Source organism: Ictalurus furcatus, chromosome 1, assembly GCF_023375685.1.
Source record: "Ictalurus furcatus strain D&B chromosome 1, Billie_1.0, whole genome shotgun sequence".
Taxonomy (NCBI): domain Eukaryota; kingdom Metazoa; phylum Chordata; class Actinopteri; order Siluriformes; family Ictaluridae; genus Ictalurus; species Ictalurus furcatus.
The window spans coordinates 30,182,690-30,206,815 of record NC_071255.1 but is presented as its reverse complement, the minus strand read 5'-3'; the positions used below and the strand labels follow the sequence as shown (position 1 = coordinate 30,206,815).

Here is a 24,126-nt window from a genome sequence, read left to right as displayed (position 1 = left end):
GAGAAAGAATGGGAGTGCACTCTGTCAAAAAGATAAGCGCTTAAGTGCTTCTCGAGGATGGATCTTTCTTTTCCCGTGTTTGTATTTCTCGTCTTTTCTAAGGAGTTGCACGCCCATGAAGTTTGAGGAGAAAACTGACCCAGAAAGACAAATATTTGAACTGTCTTTTCACAGCAGTGAGCTGCCTCCCACATGCCTTCCTGAACGAGCAGGTTTCCTCTTAGTCACCTCTACAATGTTTACATGTGTTCAGACCTGACGATTTTCAGCCATTTTTACTGCCGAAGTCTTGTGTTCATGTGACCCCCACTCCAGAAGGACGTAGTTTGAATGCAAAGTGTTCACTTGAACGCTCACAGGAGACACGAGACAGCTTTGCTGATTCTGTCAGACTGGGACCTTCGGTATCAGGCTGAGAAATAGCTCTTGGCACGCACAGCAGGTCTATTAAAGCTGGTCGAGTGTCTCTGAGGCTTGGCTCTTGGCATGCTGCATGGATGTAGCTTGTTTTTGTGTATGTTGTGTCAAAAGCAGCATTCTGCAGGTACGTGACACATCATGAGTCACTGATGCGTGCAGATTTGCTGACCAGATGCAAACTCGTCACATTCTATCCGCACTTTCAGGCACCTGCCTTTAAGAAATGATGGGACGCAATTGGAGAGAGATGAATGAAAGAACGGGAACGAATCAGGGACGGAAGTAATATATGCAGCAGAGCTTGTTTGAGAACACTGGATTTTTGTAACTGGCAGTAGAGCTTTTTATGTGTGTGTGGGTGTTGGGAGGGGGCGAGTAATATTTAGGGAATGCATGCTTAAGAACAGCCCATTGTAGGAGAAGTCATTAAACGTCTCCTGGCCTCTTAGTGTTTCTGAAGTTCCTGAGCCCCCCTGTCGCTCAGCAGAAACCTAACGCCTCGAAGCTCAGTGTCTCCTCCGTAGCAGGGCCTCCGCTTCTGCGCTCTCCCGCTGGTTCAGCCCACAGAACAGCACACACCCCACTGGCAAAGCAAACACGCTCCACTCGGCTCACGCACAACACACATCCTGCCACTTGGCTGACGGAGAGGAGGCTGGGATACGGCACGGCTTTGATTTACAGAGCTCAGGAGAATGTAGGGAGATGATTTCGTATGAAACATAGGCCACAGGTTGCTGTAGGCTAAAAACCTCCTGCTGTGGATGTGAACCAGTTGGAAGAATAGCATATAGGCTTTTGTTTATGTGTGGAAAAGCTCTGTAAACCTACCTTGCATCTTTTTTCACTGATCTGAGAGTCGTATCTTTGCCCGACCTTCCTGAACCGCTGGAATCTAACCTCTGTCTCACCCCGAGCCTGAAGAAATGGACTTGCTTTTTCAGTTTGCCGCTTTCCACACATGCCACACACCACCATATCACATGCATAAAGCTGGGCAATATGATGAAATCAGTATCATCTCTATCATTTTTATATCTTTGCTTTTAATTCACTGGACCATGTAGTCAACACATTGTATTACACTATATTTTGTATACTTTTCCTCATTACTTATCTTCATTTTTGTTCTGAATTAAGCGTCTCTAATACCCGTGTAGTTACAGATGGATTACTGATGTAAATACACAAATACACAGGGATTTTAAAGTGTAACATGTGTATAGGTAAAAGTATCAAAGTATGTACTTGCTGTCGAATTAGAAATTGCCATTAATCAATCAGATTTTTGGAATTACATCAAAATTAGACTTCTTAGAAATTGTTCAAATACACTGACATAAGTGTTGCTTATAAGTGTTTATAATTTAGTTGTAGGTATAGTTGGTATCTTTAACTACATAGAAATGGGACCACTGGGATTTGTTAGCAAAACCACAGCAGATCTAGATATTGTGTTACATAGCAGTGAGTCCTCACTCATATTGCCTTCTCACACACTTACACGAACCTTTTTTGTTTTGTTTTGTTACCGTAGATCCGCGTTTCCATTCATCTTTTTGATTATTTCTCAGTTTTAGCTTTCTTTCACCAGCTCATTAATAATGATCTGATCATTTGCACAGATAAAACGGCAGTGTATATTTGCATACCTATTAAAGTATTAAAATCTTTAAGCATCGTAGATCGTAATCTTTTACACTCTTAAAACACCCACCATTTTGCCAAAACTTGCTTTCTCAACTCCCTTTCACACTCTCTTGAGCAACCGCTCACAAACAAGAGAAATCTGGACAGCATGCTCGTTCATCAGTGGTTGTCACGGTGGTAGAATTAAAGACGACAGGAATGCAGCATGCCTCTTTCATCCTGCGCTGACTGGGCTTTTTAAAAAGGAGCGAATGCTCTGACCTCGGGCCCCGCGGAAGAGGACTGGGCTGACAGCGATTGGTTCTGATACTTATAGCTCGGGTTAACAAGCGTAAGCTGTGTAGCGTATCAGAGAAGCTTTTGGGAGGCTGAGGGATCAAACTCATTGAGTATTGTGCTGCGGTTGTTCCAGGGCAGCTGGCGGGACGAGGAGAGCAGCTTGTTGCCTTGTTTAAGAGGACTGAAACAGGTGGAAGGTTTGAATGCAGCCTCCTGAAGAAGTGCCACAGTTGTTTTTTTCCCGATAACAGCGAGTGCGCAGCGTGAAGTTGAAGTGTTGGCCGGCGAAATTCGATTGTACAGGCGGGTGAAAGTACATTATTAGGTGGTGGATGTTTGGCAAAGCTCTCGCTAAGCTATGTTTTTTTTTCGTCAGTGGTCCCAAATTAGATTTATTAGAGCAGACTCATGCACACAACACAGCTGAACAGGGGAAATCCACAAAATAATCGTGGTTCTGTTTTAAAGTCATGTGCTCCGATGAAGTGAATAGGCTACTTTCTGTCTCTCGTCCTCTTCCCCCTGCCCTCCTTTTCTCCTTACAAATTCTCCCCTCCAAGTAGGACAAAGTCCTCTGGTTAATGAGAAGGATTAAAGTGCACGGTGCTGTGTGTATGTGTGTGTGTGTGTGTGTGTGTGTGTGTTTCTGGACCAGGGGTAGCTAACAGTGAAGTGGTTCACCTTGGCTGCGTGTCGGAAGGACAGGCTGATTGAAAAGTGCTCTCTGTCTGCGACATCTGCCGTCCTCCCTGCTGCTCTGTCAGGCTTGATTCATGTGCGCCTCTCTCTCTCCCTCTTGCCATTTCGTTGCTCAGCATGAGCGGATCTGAGAGCAGAGAAGAGGAAGGAGAGATGGCGGGTGCAGATAAGAAAGAGTGAAAAGTGTTAGATGGAATATTTAAGGAAAGCCTCCAAGTGGGAGGGGGTGGGAGGGGCTGCGAATGTGTGGGGGAATCGTTTGAGAAAAGCCGCAGCAGCAGGAAGGAGTGACAGATATTAGTATGAATATTAGTAATAGAGACAAAGCTAGGAGAGAGAGAGAGAGATAAAGGAGGAGGGGATAAACAGACCGTTAGATCCTTAGAGTGCGATGGAGATTAAAACGAGTGTGATGAATTTGTGAGTATGAAAAAAAATAGCAGCTGTTCATAAAAAATTTTTTTTTTAAAAATGCCGAATCCACTTTCCCTTCCCAGCTCTGTTAAAACTCATAAATCTTCTTCTTGAAGTTATTTAAGGAATGTCAGAGCTTTAAAGGAGAGTTTTGGCCGAAATTGCTCAGTTCTTTCTCTAAGTTTCTGACAAGAACAAGCCGGACGTTTCCTGTCCCAGGCTTAAGCCTGTCAAGCTGAGTGATTCCTGCTGTTTATTTGATTTCCAATCCCTCGCTGGATCCTCAAAAGAAAAAAGAAAAAAAAGAGCATTACAAATTTACATGATTAAAGTACAACACGCTAATCCCTCGGATCAATCTGGACCTTCATTGTTCTTCCTGCTTTTGAGATAACAAGGGATATCACTGTTAAACCTGAAATTTAATTCCATGTCCTGTTCAAGAAGCAAAGCCTCTGAGCTCATCTTGATAGCACGCAGTTTTATTAGCAACAGGTTTTTCCTTCTGCAGTCCGTCTCTACGCACAGAGCCAAATATTTAGCCGGTCTCTCAACAAGGACGACTCTAGCCGAAAAATGAATGAGGAGTAATTACAACTCATGATGTGTCGGGTCATTGAAGCTGGCCAAAAAACACCCAGAACACCCTGGTGCTTAATGCGGCTCCACCCCTGCATCATTAATAGATGTTGCCATATTGGAGAGCTATCACGTCATGTTTAGTTTGCTGTCAGGATTGCACAAGACCCTTTGGGTTTGATCGATGAGGTCTAGCTTGGGTAAAGCCGGGCAATCTAATGCTGATATTTGACACGTTTTGGCTTGAGTTAAGTTCACACTGGGAAGGAGAATGGTTCTGGAGACAAATCCAAGTAGTGGGTGTGTGTGTTTGTGGTGGAGAGACTTTCTCTGCGTGTGAGTGTGTTTTCACCTATTCTCCACTCTGGGCCGTCCATCTTCGTTTTCCCCTCCCACGTTCGGGTGCCGAGTCTGACAGCTGCTGACAGACAGTGATGGATGTTTCTGGGGGTCCATCTGATGGAGTCTCTATAGAGGCTATTAACTTAGACCTCTCAAGCACTTCATTTGCTCCATCTTTTTTTTCAGCACTGATTCCTTTTTTTTTTTTCTTTTTTTTTTTTTTTGGGGTGGATGTGAGCAAAGTGTGAAAATGTAGCCAGTCCCAAAAAAAGTCCCAAGGTGGGATGCTAGTATTCCCCTATCTCTGCTCTTCTTGACTTTTTTTTTTTTTTCTCCGTTTCCTTTCTCTTCTCTGGTAGATCTGCCAGTCGTGCTGAGAAGGCTATACTCATTAGCACTCACAAAGCCTCCAAGTTGGCAGAGCCCATGAGGGTTTGGAAATAGGGAGGTCAGTTTGCCCTCCAAACTTTGGCACCATCTTTGGCACCGGCACGCTGAACAAACGGCGTCATACCGTGTCACACACACATATACACATATAGAGTATATATACGCACACACATATTTACACACCAGTTGCAGCGGATATGAGGCAGCTCTTGGCACATGACTCGCTCAGCACGGCCGCTCTTCACTACAATTCCAAGACTGGATGAATTCCTCATTACAGATGAAAATGGACAGGGAGGGGCAATAACACAGAGAAAAGGAAAAAGCCTTCTTTCACATTACGGGACAGCTAAACAAATGTGGGAGAGATTAGGATTTAACGATCCTCTTTGTTCTCTCTTCCTCTCTTGGTGTGAAATAACCAAACGTCTAAAGGAAAGGTTGCGTGTTTATATAGCAGGGTTGATTTTTTATTTATTTTAAAGGATGTTGGGTTTTATACAATTGAGGGTGGAAAAGTAAGATGTACAGTATGTTATGATTAATCATTCAGTGTCATTTGTAACGATGCTTATTTTTCGGTTTCTTTTCCTCAGTAGACATTTGATCTTTGTAAGCATTTATTTCACTACAGTCGTAATCTTTTACTTCATAATGTTGCAATACGCTCATTTATACAATTACACAATACAGTACACTTCAGCAGTGATTGGTCCACAGTAGTAGTTTGTGAAGGTTAAAGTGCATTGCGTATGTTTTGCTTTGACATGAAAATCCTCCGAGGTGTCCAAGGCAACTTGGTGTATAAATCTCAAATATGAATAGAATTACAACATCGTTAAAAATGATATTACATAAAGACATTAATCCAAAAGAGGGCGGAAAAGACGTGTGGCAGTTTAACAAGCTTTTGTATCAGTTGTTACATTCCCCCTTCGTTTGAGCTATGAGTATATCTATTGCCCATGTGTTTGTGTTTGTGTTTGTGTGTGTGTGTGTGTTGGTCACGAAGCCCAGGGCCCCGGATTAGGCCTGACACTATCCTGTGCTTGTGAGTTATGATGCTGACCCGGTCAAAGTCACAAAGTCAGTACGCTGCCCTGTCCACCCTCGCTGAAAGAATGATCCCCGAGGAGGGGTGTGGATCAAGGGATGACGGAGGGGTCATGATGAAAGAAGAGACATCCAAGTATACGTCTGTTTATTGAATAAGTCCCAGTGTGGTTTAAACCCTTACACCACCCTCTCCCACCCGCAGTCATCCATTCTGTCTAGAGAAGAAAGGATGGAGGAAGTGAAATAGTGAGTGAATTAATGAGTGAAAGCAAACATGGTGAGGAACTGGACACCAAAACGCAGCACTCACAGCCCCTCAGGCTTTTTTATTCATTAACCCTATATTCTTTTTCTTTCTCTTGTGGTCTCTTTCGCTTTCTTCGCCCTTTCTCCCCACCCTGAATCTTACCTCTGGTTGACCTTCTCTATTACTCAATGACTTTATTCGCTCCAGTGCTCAGAGCTGAGTGTGCAGGGTTGTCCAGTAAATAAATGGATGTTATGATGTTGTTTACTTGCTTCTTTATGGGATGGCCCTGGATGTAACACATGACCCACATGAACATCCATAGTTTGGCCTAGATTCTGTTGCATTTGCGCTCAGTGAGTGTTTTATCTGAAATAACCCTTATCTGAACCTCGTGCATTTCTTTAACTTAATATTGCTATTTACAGGGCCTTGCAAAAGTACTGACCCCTTTGAACGTTTCCACATATTGTAGTGCTACAACCTGGATATGAAAAGGATTTAACTGGGATTATATGTACACAAAATAGCCCTTAATACTGAAATGGGGTGGGGGTGGGGGTGGGGGGCATATCAATACAAATCAATATTTACAAATAAAAAAATGTTGTTGTGAGTGCATAAGTATTCATCACTGTTGATATAAATCCCACAAATTAGTTGCCATCAGAGGTCACATAATTAGAAGAATGGAGTCCATGTGTGTTCAGTTACAGGCAGAATTAGTTCGAGAACATATCTGAACATACAGCTTCATGAAGATCAAGGAGCTATTAAAAATGAAAAAAAAAAAAAAGTCTGGGACAAAGTTCTGGAAAATGATCAATCAGGGTTTGGTTATAAAGAAAAAATCCAAACTTGGACATCCTGTGGAGCACCATTACATCCATTATTAAACAATGGAAATGGTCACAGGGGTAAATACTTATAGGCATTCAAGGTACTGGAGATGCTGGACTGGGGATTGGACTCCATTAACCATTTCAGTTTTGCCATTTTAGATTTCATAATTTCTTCAAATTAGTTAAATAATAAGGCACTTATCAACTGTTTACACATAGCGCTGCACCATATGCTATCCACTTACTTAAAGTAGCTAAACTTTGACATTAATTAACAGCACAAGCTCACAGGAAGTCAGCATCAGATCGGTAGAAAGTATTGGTCGATACTCAGAGCTCTGATATCGATCTAGTATCGAAAGGGGAAAAAGGGGGATTGGTGAATGCTTAATGTATTATAGATCTCGGTGTATTTTCGAGTCTTGAAGCACCTACTGTGCTGCTGGATGGTCAGTGTGACCTGACTATGCTCCTGACCCACATTTTTCCCTGCATCACTCTCCCTCTGGGTGTACGTCTCCACCGGCATGCTATGAAAGCAGGTCCTGACCACACACAAGCAGGCCCGAGGAGAAGCTGTGGGGCTGCCACCGGACAGGGTCCTGCCAATGTATCTCCCACATTTCCTCTTCCTAATAGTGTTTTACGTCAGTCTTTAATACTATAACAACACCTCTCTTCAGAGCTCTGGGCATGACCTGGATGGTGATATAACTCTCCTATTAGGTGTCATGCTGGGCTAAATGAAGTGTGTTCTTACAAGAATGGCCAGAGGAATGACTGAAGCTATATAATGATGGATTTCCTTGTTTGATTGTTTTTCTATACTCCTGTTGGACCAGAGCATGGTGGTATATACAGTACAATATATATATATATATATATAAAATTGTCTAAGGCATTGTAGAGCAGTAAGTAGTGGAAATTTTGTTTAGACATACCATTATATAATATATAGTACTTTTGTTGTATAATTTCATTTAATACAAAAATACTTCCAATCAGCTAAGTAACAATAAAGTTATTTAGTGTTGTAAAAATACTAATGCTAACTGTAATAGCTCCAGAAGAACATGTTGCAGCATAGCAAACCCAATATCCTGTCATCATATTATCCAGTGCATAAAACACGACACAGATTTCTCACAGCTCTGTTTCAATGAAAAATGGTGTCATAACTGGAACTCTGGAAATATTACCCTAATAATCCTTTCAAATACCAATCCTAATCCAGTATTATTGTATAAAAGAATTTGAAACACAGAGTTGTGCTGAGGTTGGATCACCCAAGTTAAGGCTGGAGCTAATCTCATCCCGTTTCTCATCATATCCTGCCTGTATGTGACAGATTGATGTTTATCCTGTTCTGTTCACCATGTGTTAAAAAGGTAGATGATGGGACTTCCTTGAGCTCTTGCAGCTGTGTGTGTGTGTGTGTGTGTGTGTGTGGCCATGAGCAAAGCCACTTGAAGTGATGTGCTCTTAAAAACTCGACTCTGTGCTCATTCAGTAAAATGTATTTCCTTTTAAATGTAAATGTGCGACCATTTTACCCCTCGGCAGAGCTCCTAATAAATAGTTCAGGCTCTTTTTAAAGGTCTAAATGTGGGATGTAATGGCAAATGAGTGTACTTTATGGTCTAATATTCCATCTGTGCTTCTTAAAAAGCATTGCAGCGTAGTGTTTTGTATTCCAGTAAAGAACACAGACTGGGTATAACTTGACCTCATAGTACAGTGCACAATCCCTTTAATCATTTAATTTAAAAATCCTTTATGTTTCTCATAGATGTGATATGAGTACATTAGCACTGGCTGAAACAGCGGAGCTCAAACTACATTCTTTCCGAAAATAAACTCATACAAGCTTTCACATATAGAGGCAGTGTTGTGGCTCCGTCACATGATAGACCGAGTGAAACCCCTCCAGCAAATCTGTCTCTATCTATCTGTCTATCTCTATCAGTCTCTTCTGCTTTGTCTTCTCACTCATTCCTTAAGAAAAGATCCTTCAGTGCAGTATTTAGTCTCATAATTAGCCCTTAATACTTTAACTTCATTAATATGATTGTTCCAAACCTGAGGATCTCTGCGAATTGTAATTAGGTAGGTAATGAAAGCAGGCATGCTGAATCCATCAATGCTAATCATAATTGCTGTTTATGAAAGCATGGGGTGCAGTCTGCTGTGCTGCGCCTGAAAAAAAATCAACTCGGCTCCAAAAATACGTTTCGGGCTGGAAAAGCCATGCGGCCTCCGTGCAGCTGTGCCTTTTTTTTGCCCGGGTGATATTAAAGTTACATGGCTGTGATAAGCATGGAACCATTTTAAGTATCTCCACCCCTCTTTAGCACGCCCACACTCTCTCCACTACCCACTATATGCTTTGCACTAGGTTTAGAAATGGGAAAAGCGGCTAAACCGCCGGGCGATATCTTGCTGTTGGAGTGAAACGTCGTCAGAGAGCATTAAAATGCAGCTGGACTGCATCATTGTGGAGCTTAAATGAGCAGCTGGCGTGCCACTGATTGCAGAGGACACCTTCGAACTTCTCAAATGCAGGTCGAGTTGGTCATCGGCATGCCCTCGGAGGCGGCGGATGGAGATGGCTGAATTTAATCGCCCTGTCGTGCATCATTCTCACAGCTGCAGTGAAGATGGAGTTCCATCACTCCACTCCCTTTCCATCACAGTGGCACAGTGACAGACAGCGGTGAGGTCCGTGTTGAGCTAAGCATAGCTCAAGTTTTAGAGCCTTTGGACAGATTAGTCAGAAGGTGTGGATTCATTTTCTGCACATCAGCTCTGACGATCGTGCACTCATTCTAATACCTTATTATCGTTTCTATAGCAACAGCCCATTTACAGGGGCTTGTATGGAGGACAATGCACATAGATTAAAAACTGACTTTGTTCTTTCTTTTTTTTTTTTTTAAACAATAAACCTCTAATCATTGACATGGTAAAGCTTTAAAAAAGACATTTTTGGAAGGTGTCTCCAGTGACAGCACTTTGTAGCTGTCAGTAAGACAGGAAAGTCTTCAGAACAGAGGACTGGTTTCTTTCTCATATGACTTGCTGTGTTTTGTCCTATTATCTTCAAGAGAGAGAAAGTATTGAGGCTGTTGATGGAACAACTGTTTATGTAGTGTATCTTGTAAGAGAACTAACAGAACGGAACTAAAATATTTTGTAAATGTATAACTATAATATATGAATCATGTAAGTTTTGTGGTACAAGGGAAATAAAACACTTGGGGACATGATGTTCTATGAGAATCAGCCAGTGTGAGGTGGTAAGAGTAACTGTGCTATGCATCAGGCTAAATCACATCAATCCATCGTTGATTATTTTCCTATAACAGCACACCCCGTTGTTTTTATTCCTTATTTATATTGCAAAGATTATGTTGAGGCTAACTTGCACCTCCAGGGTTGGGGGTTTGATTCCTGCCTCTACCCTGTGTGTGTAGAGTTTGCATGTTCTCCCCGTGTTACAGGGGTGTCCTCCGAGTTCCTCCCCCCAATCCAAAAGACATGCATTGTAGACTGATTGGCATTTCCAAATTGTCCGCAGTGTGTGAATGTGTGTGCGATTGTGCCCTGCGATGGGTTGGCACCCTGTCCAGAGTGTCCCCCGCCTTGTACCCCGAGTACCCTGGGATGGGATAGGTTCCCTACTATCCTGTGTCGGATAAGCTGTATGGAAAATGGATATGGAAAGCTCTGAAAAGATATACATAAGAGATATTTTCAAAAATAAGATCAATTGTGATTTTATTCACTATCACGTAATAATACACTTTATTTATATAGCGCCTTTCCACAAGCTCAAGGACAATTTACACTTCAACATGATATCACATGATATTCATGTCTTGCCATCTCCTGTCAGGAGGATTCCCTGTCAAATATATTAGACATTTCAAGATAAATTTCTTCTTTCTCAGTAGACATGAGGGTTTGATCAATGACAAGTGCAGTAGTTGGACAGTGTGGATCTAAAGCAGACATGTCTGCTCTGGGCTTTTCCAAGGAAAAGTGAAGACAAAAAAACCATCAGATAAATCACAGATCTTTTGCCAGCATTTCAAAGCTAACCTTTGTCTTCTCAGGGTTTGTTCCAGCGGGTAATTTTTTTCATATTACATCCAGTAAAAGTAAGCCTCACAGTCCTGTTCTGCATGTCAAATATTGCTTCATAACATTCTGAACTCATAAGAGATGCTTAAGGCATAATGTTTAGCATAAGTATATGCTTTTTTGACAGCTCAACTCAAGAGAGTTGGCCTGAAAGATGGTTTCAATAAGGTCACATTACACCTGACCCCCATCAATGGAAATGGGTTAAGTGATCTGTGGAGTTGCATAAGCCAGGAAATTGCCATCGGTGTAATCATATTTCACGTCTTTGGTTGTATTAGCAGGTTTGAATGGCAGTGTTGGGGCTGAGATGGTCTCTCCCTCGCCCCGGGTCTGTGTTATATTGTTAGCCTGTGGTTTATTGTGTCTTCCCAAGGCGAATGTGAGCCAGAGCTAATGTTCTCATTTAACACTTCTGGATTGCCTGCTCTTCAGACCAACCGTCTAGCTAATACATCGTAGGGCGCTGAAGTGAAGGTCATGGAGTATTAGATTCTTCCCTTTTCTTTTAATTTCCACTCTGGACTGTCTATTTTCACAACTATCATGGGTATTGGAAGTGCCATAAATTGGGTCAGTGGGGAGTAGGTGGGTGTGGTTATTGTTTGGTGGGGGGGGGCTTACTTACGGATGGATAATATGAAATACATAGAGCACAACTGATTTTAGTTTTATACACAAAGATGGTGCAATTGCTGCTCAAAAGTTTTATTTCATGTCGGATTCTTTTCAATATTTGCATGTCAGATAACAATTTTGTAATGCACAGTAATGATGGATAGATAGATAGATAGATAGATAGATAGATAGATCACTTTATTATTCACAATGATGATTCACATAATAATGTTCATAAAAGGTCAATGGAGTCATCATCACAATTCTATATTTGTCACAGGATTAACCAGTCAGAATCATGCATTCTTCTGCTTTCTGTTTGAAAGCCAGCTAAATACACTCATAGCATAGCAACATGGAGGGGAATGAAGTACAGGAGGATTCTAGTTTCATGAGATAAAATGTCAATTTGGGCCTATTGCTAGCATGGTTAGCATGTTTGCCTCACATCTCCGGGGTTGGGGGTTCAAATCCCACCTCATCCCTGCTTGTGCGGAGTTTGCATGTTCTTCCCATGCGTTTCCTCCTGGTACTCTGGTTTCCTCCCCAGTCCAAAGACGTGTGATGTAGTCTGATTACCATTTCCAGATTGTCCGTAGTGTGTGAATGTGAGTGTGAATAGGTGTGTGCCCTGAAATGGGTTGGGACCCTGTCCAGGGTGTCCTCCACCTTGTGCCCCAGGTTCCCTGGGAGACGATCCAGTCTCCCCTGCGACCCTGTGTAGGATAATCTGTAAAGAAAATGGCTGGATGGATGGAGATTGTGCCTTGAATACTTTAGCATGTCACGCTTATTAATACAATTGTACAGATCACATGGTGATGGTTTTTCTCACCTCCACTTGAAATTAATTCCTAGACACACTACTGGTTAGAGGAAACATGTGATGTGTTAGGCACTGTGTGTGTGTGTATGTGTGTGTGTGTGTGTGTGTGTTTGTTTTTCTGCATGTCGGAGCAGCAGACGGTCTGATGGTGTGGTCCATACTGACAACACAGAGACAAATGGCTATCAGTTTAAGGGCATAGCTGTTGTCCAAGAGGACAGAGGGGAAAACGAGAGAGAAACACATTAAAAGCAGCATGTCTGCTGTGTCCTCTGGGCAAGGAAGCTGAAACATACAAGGCCAGGAGAGAGAAACAGATTTGGCACCAGGAGCAGGTGCACTGGAGTGCTGTCTAGGCTGAAAGATCGTGCCACTCTGTTTTGATGAGATTGCTTGGCTCTTTTGCTGCTGGCCCCAGGGAGCGATTCCTTCTTATAAACCAGGCCTCGTTCCTTGCTTTCACTCAGTAAACGCCTTACACTCATCATGCAGAACCTCCTGTACTGAACTACAGCCATGTCAGGTGTGTGTGGAAACATATTAGTCAGATCCGTTTCACATGATGAACTCAGTTTACCAGGAGAAAGTAACTCTCGTGCCGTAAATGGACCTGCGAACAATCCCATAATACCTCCCAGATGATCGGTGTCATAACACTTTGAACTGGGTGCGGCTGCAGAACAGCTGAGAATGAAGGAGAGCGGATGTACCAGCTCTCTTCGCACACATTTGAAAGGAATGTGCTTTGAATGTTGCTAAAACACTTATCTGAATATCCTGATCAGCAGCATAAGCCCAGCGGCAATATATCCATCTGCATCTCATTACAGCTGAATCACAGCTCAGCTTTACAAGGTCCATGTGTGAAGGCGGCTCATGATGTGCTTCGAATTTCACTAAAGGTGCTAGGTTTTGGTGGAGGTGTGAAGATTTGAGCAGTAGTCTTAAAGCAATATGCTTCTTCTGCGTCGGGGGAAGTCGTAGTCATGCCACTTTGGCTGATTTTTTGGATCGCTATGTGAGAAAATGCAGAGCTTTTTTTAGGCACGATATATGGCAGCCGTACCAGCTGATCTGCTGTGACGTGCATGACGGCGTTCATTTCCTGGGTGCTCAGCAGTATGTTGTGTGAGTGCTTGGGGACCTCATTTGTAGTGTGTGTGTTTATCTCTGTGCATGCGTTTGGGGATGAGGTTGTGCTACAGGGGAATCTCAGAAAGCGTGGAGGGAGAATTATTCGACGAAGCAGAGGAATGAGAACAGAAAAGACAGGCCAGAACAAGATTGATGCTCTCCATCTCGTGCCTGCAGCGCCACCGCTCACTGCTGATGGAGATTTTCCTCACGCTCCGGCGCTGAGAAACTGGATCAGTCTGCCCACTCGGATCAATCTGCCCTCGTCATTCCAGCTTTCCAGGCAGCGTGCGGATTTTGGATAGTGAGACGAGAAAAGATCAGAAAACAGGCTTGCTGATGGACCAAACCGAGCAGTTCAACCTGGAGGGCAAACTCTTAAAGATAATCAGCACATATACTGTAGAAGATCACAGATGATGCTAGTAATGATGTATGTGTTTATAATGGCTCCTGTTGTTTTGAAGCATTCTCAATTCATGATTGCTTCAAAGTGAGTGAGACCTGGAGGCTTGTGTGGTGATGCTTTGAAATGCTTTGGAGAACTTCTAAAAGACTGGAACCTTCCTGATTTTTCAAAACAGAAGCTATTTATGTCTTATTTTTAAATACGTTAAACTGCAAGTGATGGGTGAAAAGCACACACGAACAAAATGGCAGCACACTTCACTTCAGTGGTGATGAATCCCACAATATTGCAGAACTGACCTTTACCGTTTCATCATGATGCATAAAAGTACATTTTATTTTTAGTACTCATTGCTCAAGCCATGGGGGGGCCATGGGAGGGGCCATGGGGTGGAAATGGGGGCACGGTGGCTTAGTGTTTAGAACATTTGCCTCGCACCTCTGGGGTTCAGGGTTTATATCGCACCTCTGCCCTGTGTGCATGGAGTATGCATGTTCTCCCCATGCTTCATGGGTTTCCCCCATGTACTCCAGTTTCCTCCCCCAGTCCAAAAGACATGTATTGTATTCTGATTGGCATTTCCAAATTCTCCATGTTGTATGAGCGTGTGAGATTGTGCCCTGCGATGGATTTGCACCCCGTCCAGGGTGTACCCCACCTTCTGCCCAGAGTTCCCTGGGATAGGCTCCAGCTTCCCCACGACCCTGTGTAGGATAAGCATTATGGAAAATGGATGGATGATCAGGCCATAGATAATCCTTTAGGTCTCTAATCATTGGTTACATTATGTGCATTCTTATATTAAGGGAACTTAGGAAGCTAGATAACTCGCTAAACTAGCCATGCGTCTCGTCTGAGTTTGCGAGCCAAGTGGGTGTTAATGTTATTTCTCCGTCTAACTTGGAACAAAACGTCCTTTCTTTAGGACCGTGGTGCGACACACAATACAGCAGCATGTTACACACAGCAGAATATTCACATACACCACTTCAGAAAAGCTAAATGCATGTGAGAGAAACTGTGTTATATATAAGAATCTGTAGAGTGTTCAGTGGAGTGTGTTTCAAAGGACTAAATATATATATATATATATATATATATGTGTGTGTGTGTGTGTGTGTGTGTGTGTGTGTGTGTGTGTGTGACGGAGAGGCATTTGACTCATATAGGACCATTTATCTAGTGTATGTGTGTGATGCAGTGGTACCAACTGTAAACTGGGGTAGGAGTGCTACTGTCTGTTCTGACTGATGTACTGCTCTGGGTCTACTATCAGAGCATCCAAGCACACTCTCTCGTGCTCTCTCTCTCTCTCACACACACACACACACACACACACGAACACACACACACACACACACACACATGGGTGAAGTCATCGCTACATTAGCCACCACCCCAGGGGAGCCAATTTCTGAGAGCTGCACACTTCTCATATTCTCAGTTCAAACACACACACACACACACACACACACAAGATCATACCACCCCCTACGGAGTAAAAAACAAAAGGCCATTCAAACATCACATGTAGTTTCGTAGTCTCAGAGTCACCCATCTTTAAGAATATTTCTATATTTTACACATTTTATTCAAGAACTGGATATTTTTATGCATGTTTGGGCATGTTTCAGCTGCCAGATTTATTTAAAGGATTGTGATATATCTTTGTATGAGGGTTTATGTGTGTGTGTGTGTGTGTGTGTGTGTCTGTAATGAGCTCAGAGACATCCCATAGTCTAAAAGTGGTTACGGATCACACCAAAAGCCCCAGTGGTTAAAGGCATCACAGGTGATTAAATGTCATGGAGACCAGATCTTGCTGTCAGCCTTATCAAGTCGACCGACCCCCTTCATATACATATATATATAGAATATTACTGTGGAAAAAAGTGTTGCCTAAACCATAACTGGAGCGCTGGAGCACAGAAGTGGAGTATCAGCTCACAGTGCTGTATCCGTTCCAGTCTCACTTCGCTTGCTCTGACAGGACCACCCTCTTGTTCTCGTGTTGTGTTACTGACACAAGATCCCCGAGCGTGAGTTTGTGTTTCTGTCTCCCTTTTGTGTAGACACACGTGTCTGTGTGTAACAGACTTCCGACCCGTTGCTGACTCAATTAGGCGGTTTCTCACGTCAATAACTGGGAGGCTGAAATTCCATTTCAGACTGGTGTGTGTGTGTGTGTGTGTGTGTGTGTGTGTGTGGAGAATCCAAAGAAAAGGAGCAACTAATACAATCCACACTTTTGCCTTCAAATACGGTCATCGTCCAAAATACTGGCACCCTCCATTAAAATGAATGAATAACAATGACTAACAGTTTGGCCTTAAACATAAACACACACTGCATTGATATATTTGTACTACGCGTTTATTTTAAATATAAAAAACCCCACATGTATTTCAGATGGAGTGACTACAAAAGGCTACAAAAATGGTAGTTAGTTCCTCATCATTTCTGAGTAGAAAATTTGAATCCTTTTGAGTGACGTTCATTTTACACAATCATTTTCGAATCGAAGGTTTGCCAATAATTCTAGCGCTTGCTCTACAAAGATCCCAAAGATGTTCAGACATCATAAAATTATGTATAATTATGCTCGCTTTTTCTTTAGTTTACTCCCAGTAGCACGCGTGCACACGCACACACACACACACACACACACACACAAAGGCATTATGGGAGGTTTGTCATGGAGCAGCTGTGTGCATTGTTTAGAGAGCGGTGAGACATCTGCACCGAGCACATGTACTTCATCACTGAATGCTTTCTGTAACTCCTGATCCTGCTGTAGTGGATTAGCTGTAATTTAGTGCCAAAAGTTTGATATATTTATCAGCATTGTTGAGAGTTCAGCAGTTCAGTAGTTCAGTTTGGGAGAGTCGGCAGCTGCAGCTTTAGTCCTTCTGCGTGTTTACAGTATGTGTGTGGTGTGTGTGTGTGAAAGAGAGAGATAGAGCGAGAGATAGATAGAGCGAGAGATCGAGAGAGAGAGCGAGAGAGAGACAGAGAGAGAGATACATAGAGAGAGAGAGAGAGAGAGAGAGATACATAGAGAGAGAGAGAGAGAGAGAGAGAGAGAGCGAGAGAGAGAGAGAGATAGAGAGAGATATAGAGAAAGAGATACATAGAGAGATAGAGATAGAGAGGGAGATATATAGAGAGAGAGCGAGAGAGAGATAGATAGAGAGAGAGAGAGCGAAGGATACATAGAGAGAGAGAGTGAGAGAGAGATAGATAGATAGATATATAGAGGGAGAGAGAGAGCAAGCAAGAGCTTTCTCTGTTCTCAGTTATAACAATGGGACACTGGGTGTGGTTCAGTTATCTATCTGATCAGTGATTAAGCTCTAATGGAATTCCTGTTGTTCTTGTTCACCTTTAAAGGACATGCAGATTGTTTCCCATGACACTAAAAATAGCGAACACAAGGTTTTTAATGTGGACTCGGAACCTTTTTTTATTTACGCCACAGCGCTGTTGAATTCTCAGGAGGTCAAACAGAAGTGCCGGCTATAAAAATCACAGGTTCCATAAATAGCAAACGTAACTGTAAACTGATAAATATATATGTCGGGTCATTCTCCAATAAATAAATCTGTAATCACTGGCAAATTGCTGTGATAAAAGAGGCATGACCGTGCGGCCTGTTATTGAAAACAGTGTCACGTCAGGTTTCATTACACTCGTCCTCAATCTGTTTTATTTCTTACTTATATAATAGTAAATAAAACGGCTGTGCTAATGGTGAGTTAAAAGAAAGGGTTGCTAGCCAATCTGATTTGAGCTGATTAGAAAGGCGAGCTCTTAAATCAATAAATAAACTTCATTTTGCCTTTTTATTGAGTAACCGAGTTAAATGGAATTCATTCATTCGTTAGGCTTCAGGAAGTGTTTTATTCTGGTTCGTGTCACAGAGGATCCGGAGCCTGTCCCAGGACAGGCGCGAGGCGGGAATCCACACTGGATGGGATGCCAGTCCATTTCAGTGTCATTGTAATTACGTATATAATGAAATCACAGAAGAAATAATGCTTGTTTTTCTTCTTCTTTCTCTCTCTGTAGATACGACTATGTAGAAGTGAGGGATGGCATCGATGAGAGCGGGCAGCTGGTGGGAAAGTACTGTGGGAAGATCGCTCCTTCTCCTGTAGTGTCCTCCGGTAACCAACTCTTCATCAAGTTTGTGTCAGACTACGAGACGCACGGCGCTGGCTTCTCCATCCGCTACGAGATTTTCAAATCAGGTAAGTCAGTCAGCAAATCGTCTTTGTTTGGTTTCCTGTCCGTCATGTATGACTCTGGGACTGTACGTCATCGGGGTGCGTTTCAAACTGATATTGTTGAGGAAGTTGTCCCTGGATGGCTAGTTTCTCAGTGGATGAGTCAGAGCAGAGAAGAAGTAAGAGACGTATATGGATGAGAGCACGAGAAGGAAGACTTTCTCCTCTTCCTGGTTCCAGTGCCTGAGGAGATCGGACCAGGTGATAGTTCTGCGAGCATTACGAGTTCCTTCCTTTAGCAGAATCATATCTCTCTGTGCACTGTCCTGGTCACCGGTGCCTGTATGGCCTCAAAAAAAACCATGAAGACCATGACACACACACACGAACACACACAATGGGTGACTTATCAGATGAAATTTCCTGTTGTTCAGGCCAGTTTCCTGTGTTTAAAGGACAAGTAGGCACAAAGTCAGTGTGTTTTTGTATGAGACTGTGTGTGTGTGTGTGTGTGTGTGTGCGCGCGCACGCAAGACTAACCCTAGCGAGGTGCAGCAGATGCCACTTTCATTAATTAACCCCACTTGCTGCTCTCGGGCCTTTTCATTTGACCTCATGATAAGATAGATGCTCTAGCCAGGTTTCTTTTCATCTCTATAGTGAGTGTCTGGGCTTTAGTGTGCACGTGTGGAGCAGCTGGTGCAATCTGCTTTTTTTTTTTCCCAGTTATAAAGAGAGCACCACCTACCACTACACATACATACCTTCACACTTATTGAATAGTTGGAAAGATAAATCACTCGAAATAAAAGACTCCGAGACAGTGTGCGTTTAAATAGTAACACAAATATGAGTAGCAGTCTAGGAAAACTTTTCTTCTACTGTGTATAGTTCTAAAAACTGACGAGCATCATGGATATTTTAACAGTAGACCTATGTCCTAATGTAGCAACTGGATCATAGCATGAAAGTCCCTGTCTGATTTGAGGAAATCAAATGAGGATGACGATTTGAGGATTGTGCTAGTAAGGTTTTAGATATCTTTTGGTAGACTGACTATTTTGACCTAATTTTAGTCTGAATATTTTACATTAAACTGGCTCCACACTTGACATGATCTTTGTGGGAAGAAAGCTTAGAAAGATTAGAAAGTTCATAAGAATTTCTACACTGTTCTGGTTAAATACAGGGTGTCCTAAAAGTCTCCATACATGCAGGACCATGTTTGCCAGCACCACGTCGGTTGTGGCTTCGTCAGTGGATGTTCGTGGACGTCCACTTCTCGGTTGAGCCACAACATTTCCAGTCTTTCTGAGTTTGTTAATAAATTTTGGCAACACTATGGTGTGTGATGTGCTCGCCGTGTTTCCTGGTAAAGTCCATGGCGACCTTGCGATAGCTTCCCGATCCAGCCATGAGGATGTTTTCAGTACGTTCTTCTTCTGTCAAAGCCATTCATAAAGGCTATCTGAAAAAAAATAATAATAATAATAATGTAAACTATGTATATAGTATGTATATATGTGTGTGTATATATATATATATATACATATAAATAAATAGTAAACTATATACAGCTACAGTGACATCCACACATATATGTTATAACTAATTAAGTGTCTAATTAAAGACAGTGAGCTTTTTCCATTTACATTGATGCTGTTCCCAATAAAACATCACAAACATTTCTCACGTTACTTAGACCTACAGTATGGCTTATTTTGAATTTGATTTTTGAATATCAATTTTCATACACTCAAGTCATTCAATTATCTATCATAAACACATTCCTGAGCAACTACTATGCATTGTTTAGTAATTAAAAGTATGCAGCTGTGAGCGTGAGAAACTACAGGTCTGGATGCGGTGGGATTTTACAGGGTTATGACTGAGCTCTTTGTGTGAAATTAAACCTATACTTTTAAAAACTGTCTGACATTATGCACGATGCCACTGAATTACTTTCATCCCATGGAACACTTCAGTGATCAGCAGCTTTACCTAATATATCGTTTTACTCAGGACTGTGGTTAGCACGATGGCTGAAACAGATGTGTGAATTAATTGGGCTGTCATTTTTCCCATGGAGAAAAGTTTCAGTGTAATAATATATATATATATTTTTAAAGTGTTTAAACCAATGTAATAGTGTATAAATCAGAAATGTTTTCAAATTGTCTGGCTACTTTAAACCTTGGCTGTTCACCAGTGGTAAATGTGTTGTAATAATAGTTTTCTAGAAAAAAATGAGTAAAGCAGTAGTTGAGAAGATAATAATAATAGTAGATGTAATGACTATAATAATAATAGGAACATGTATCTGTGGTGTAACATAGTGTAAGAAAAAAATAAAATCCCCTTCTGGTGCTTTTCCTATCAGCGCTAGCAGTAACTGAACTTTCTCACGGAGTTATGATGAAAGTAAATCTGTGTAATTTGGCTAGTGTGTGTGTGTGTAAAGGTGGGGGCGCACAAACTTTTGTACAGTATTTTGTTCTACCAGCCTGTTTTGTTAGCTTATCAGCCCTTGTTTGTGCTTCAGTTCCTGAGTGGATGAAGAATGGTGTTACACTTGGAGACGGCAGTGTTTTGCTCCGTTGCTACTGTCTATGTTGTGAGCGGTACGTGGTGTACAGCTAAAAAAATCAATTTATATAAATCTCAAGAGGACGAGAGAAGCTGTGCTGAAATAAAATAAGGGCCAAAGTAAAGAGTGTGAGAGGGAGAAACAGAGCAACCTTCAGTCACTTCCATCTAATGAAAGCAGAAAAGCAAGGACAGGGGATTAAGGAGGAACAGATTAGCAAGCGTTGGATAGACAGTATTAGCAGACTAGCATCAGGTGTGATACTGTGTGTGTGTGTGTTTGATATGTGTAAATCTAATAATTATACACAGCTGTTAGGATGTGATGAAAGTGCCAGCAGGTGTGCAGGCATTCAAATGAGGCAGAAAATTCCAGCTACACTGATTACTGCAAACAGTCTTTAAGCAGGTTCCACAATTTGGAGAACTGACCAGTCCAAGGTCAGAGACTCTTTCTCTCTCTCTCGGTCACTCTCTCTCATACACACACACACACACACACACAAAGCGGCCATTACAGGCTCGGTCACACATGTTGGCAGTCTTCCTAGGAGCTGTAATGTGGTAGAAAGTCTTAATTATACGCAAAACAATCATTACTATGTTAGTGTGGAAAAGAGACGAGGAGAACACAAAGGTCAATTAGGTGGGACGTGGAAGTAGGAGGTGGACTGGAGACGTGCAGGTTAGGAAATAATGAAAAAAAACAAGTGAAAAAAGTCAATAAATAGACCTTCGCATAGCATGAACAGTTCAGTGTGAGAAAATATGAGGGCATAAATCAATTAAGGATCTGATACACGTATAAACCGGTGAGGTCAGAGAAAATGCAGAATTCAGGTTTGATGGTTGGCAAACATGGTTCAAGACAACACATTATACTCTGTTATAGCGTTAAGTTTAAGCGTTAAGAACGAACGGATTGGATTAGCTTAGCTGTAGCTGATACACAAAGAAAATAGTTTAGATTTTTTTTAATGCATGTTGCCCTCACTACCTCACCTCCGCCCCCTCACCAACGCTCCTGCAGAGAGAGAGATAGGGGAAAAAATGTACAATCTTCTTACCTCATCTATATTCAAATGCGCTCTGAACATTAATTTATTTCATTCCTCTTGCTGGTGTGTAACATGGTACAGATGCTCCTCAAAACCACCAAATCCCTCCCCTAGGTTTACTCCCCTCCACCCCCACTCCACACCAAACGCCTAATAGGTTCTTTATGGAATCCTTTGCTTGTGCATCTCTTCCCAAAAAAAAGTAGGCTCTGTACTTATCTTGTCATCCCGTCTTCTGTGAGCATCTCCTAAAAGTACCCTGGAGTAGAAAAGAAACATACGCTTGCAATTGACAGCTCTGCAATTTTCAGAACCACATCAAGCCTGGCAAAGCCAGCAAAGAGGCCAGCTCTTCTTGAATGTTGATGTGCTGATGGCTGGCAGGGAGGGGTAAGAGGATGGATGGATGGATGGGTGGATGGATGGAAGCATGCAGTGATGGCTGGTTGTAATATTATATGCAAGTGCTAAATTTTAATATCTATCAATCAACAGTCAAACTCTTAGGGTTGAGCAATTCTCACTCAATCAGTGACAGTAAACAGAAAAGTATGACTCTACAGTCTAGGCTGAAAGAAATCAGACCCAGCCTTGCTTTTTCATACCATCCTGCATAATTTTTTTGTAAGATAATCTGATGTTGATGGCAAAAAATAAAACTTTATCTCGATTTCTTTTAAAAAGACCGGGTGGGGAGGGTTCGAGCCCGTCTAGCCCATTTATACCAGTCGTCCTTGGATGGATAGATTGATGGAAAGAAGAAGGAATGGATGCTCTCACTATGCCATGTTGAAAGGCAGCTTGATCCTACCTCAGATTTGATTTAGCAGTTTATCACGCTTGTGCTATCTCAGTGGTTTTACGATGGCATCTGTGTCAACACCACTGACTGACTGACTATGCTGTGTGTGTGTGTGTTTGTTGAGGGTAGTTTATTCATCATACCCAGTCTGTTCAGTTTTTACGTGCTCCAAGGGCCAGTAGTACAGGTCACATCTGGCAGGGCGGCTCTTTCGATCCCCAACACCTCCATGCCACCGTTACGGTCTTCCAAACAACACACACATACCAGAACCCAAAAAGCAAACACTCTATGTGTTCCCAGTCCCCCTTTATTCTCAAGTGGCACCATCAGCAAGACTGACTAAATGTTATCTCAGCAACTTAATCCTAAAGCATTGTGTTATGTGTGTCACTGTGTGTGACTCCATGTTAATGTTCGCTGGAAATTGTGTCCAAATTCTGTCTTGCTTATTCACCCATTAACCTTGGTCTGTTTGCCCACAGGGGATGAAAGCACAGGAGTGTCTTTGTGTGTGTTTGTATGTATATATGTGTGTGTATGTGTGTAGTTAATTATCCACCCCACAGACGTATGGAACATAAACATTGGTGATTACTTCACCGGGCTCAGAAAGCATTTTATCGCTACATCGTTGTTATGCTAATGCAGCTTTCTGTAGCACTCGTTAATACACAGGCTACACCTTTTGCTCTCGTACCTCCAGGGCGCAATTTAAAGTTGATGGCATTCCCATGGTTAAAAAAATGACATCCCCTGCAAAACCTTCTTTTCATTTGTGTTGTTATACTGTATGACAGATTTCTATTATCATTAACCCTCAGAAATCAAAGCAAACACTATAGCATAAGACAAGATCATGTATATTTTTCCTGAAGGAAATTCTTGAATCTTGAAGGAAATTCTTTAAACTTACTAATATACCATCCCTATTATATTACATTAAAGAGCTACCTTGATTTAATATGATTGAGTTTAGATGTCTAAGTATCAGTAATGTCAATGGTGTAGTGAAGAGAAAGCCAAAGAAGAAGCAAGCTGTCTATTCTTATGTTGAAGCACGTACCACGGCAGCCCCAGCATCGAGTCCATTAGAGTAGTTAACATGCTGGAGCTAGTTGTACAAAACTCTGAGCAAAAGTTTAGCTAAAGAGCTTAAACTAAACCCACTGTATCATGTGAACCCTCTACCCATGCCACTCCCACAACCCCTGATTGTAAAGACAGGTTACATGCACCAGGAAGAGAGTTGAGCAAGTTACTAGCCTGATGACTAACTGAAGAGGAAAGCATTAGCAAAACAAAAAGACAAAAAAGACAGCATCATGGGTCAAAAGTGGCCCAACTGTGAACGCAATAGTTTCATGGTGTTTGTAATCTCTTTGGTATGTGGACGAGATAAAGGT

The 24,126-nt window shown here is 42.1% G+C and overlaps 1 protein-coding gene across 2 annotated transcripts in view; it reads left to right on the top strand.

Moving 5' to 3' along the window:
• The window catches only part of nrp1a (neuropilin 1a), a 72,856-nt gene that overhangs the window by 3,948 nt on the left and 44,782 nt on the right, over nt 1–24,126 (top strand). For both annotated transcript variants that reach the window (XM_053635921.1, XM_053635911.1), the window contains exon 3: nt 18,117–18,298. In XM_053635921.1, the coding sequence (XP_053491896.1) occupies nt 18,117–18,298 (182 nt within the window). The remainder of the gene's footprint in view (nt 1–18,116; nt 18,299–24,126) is intronic.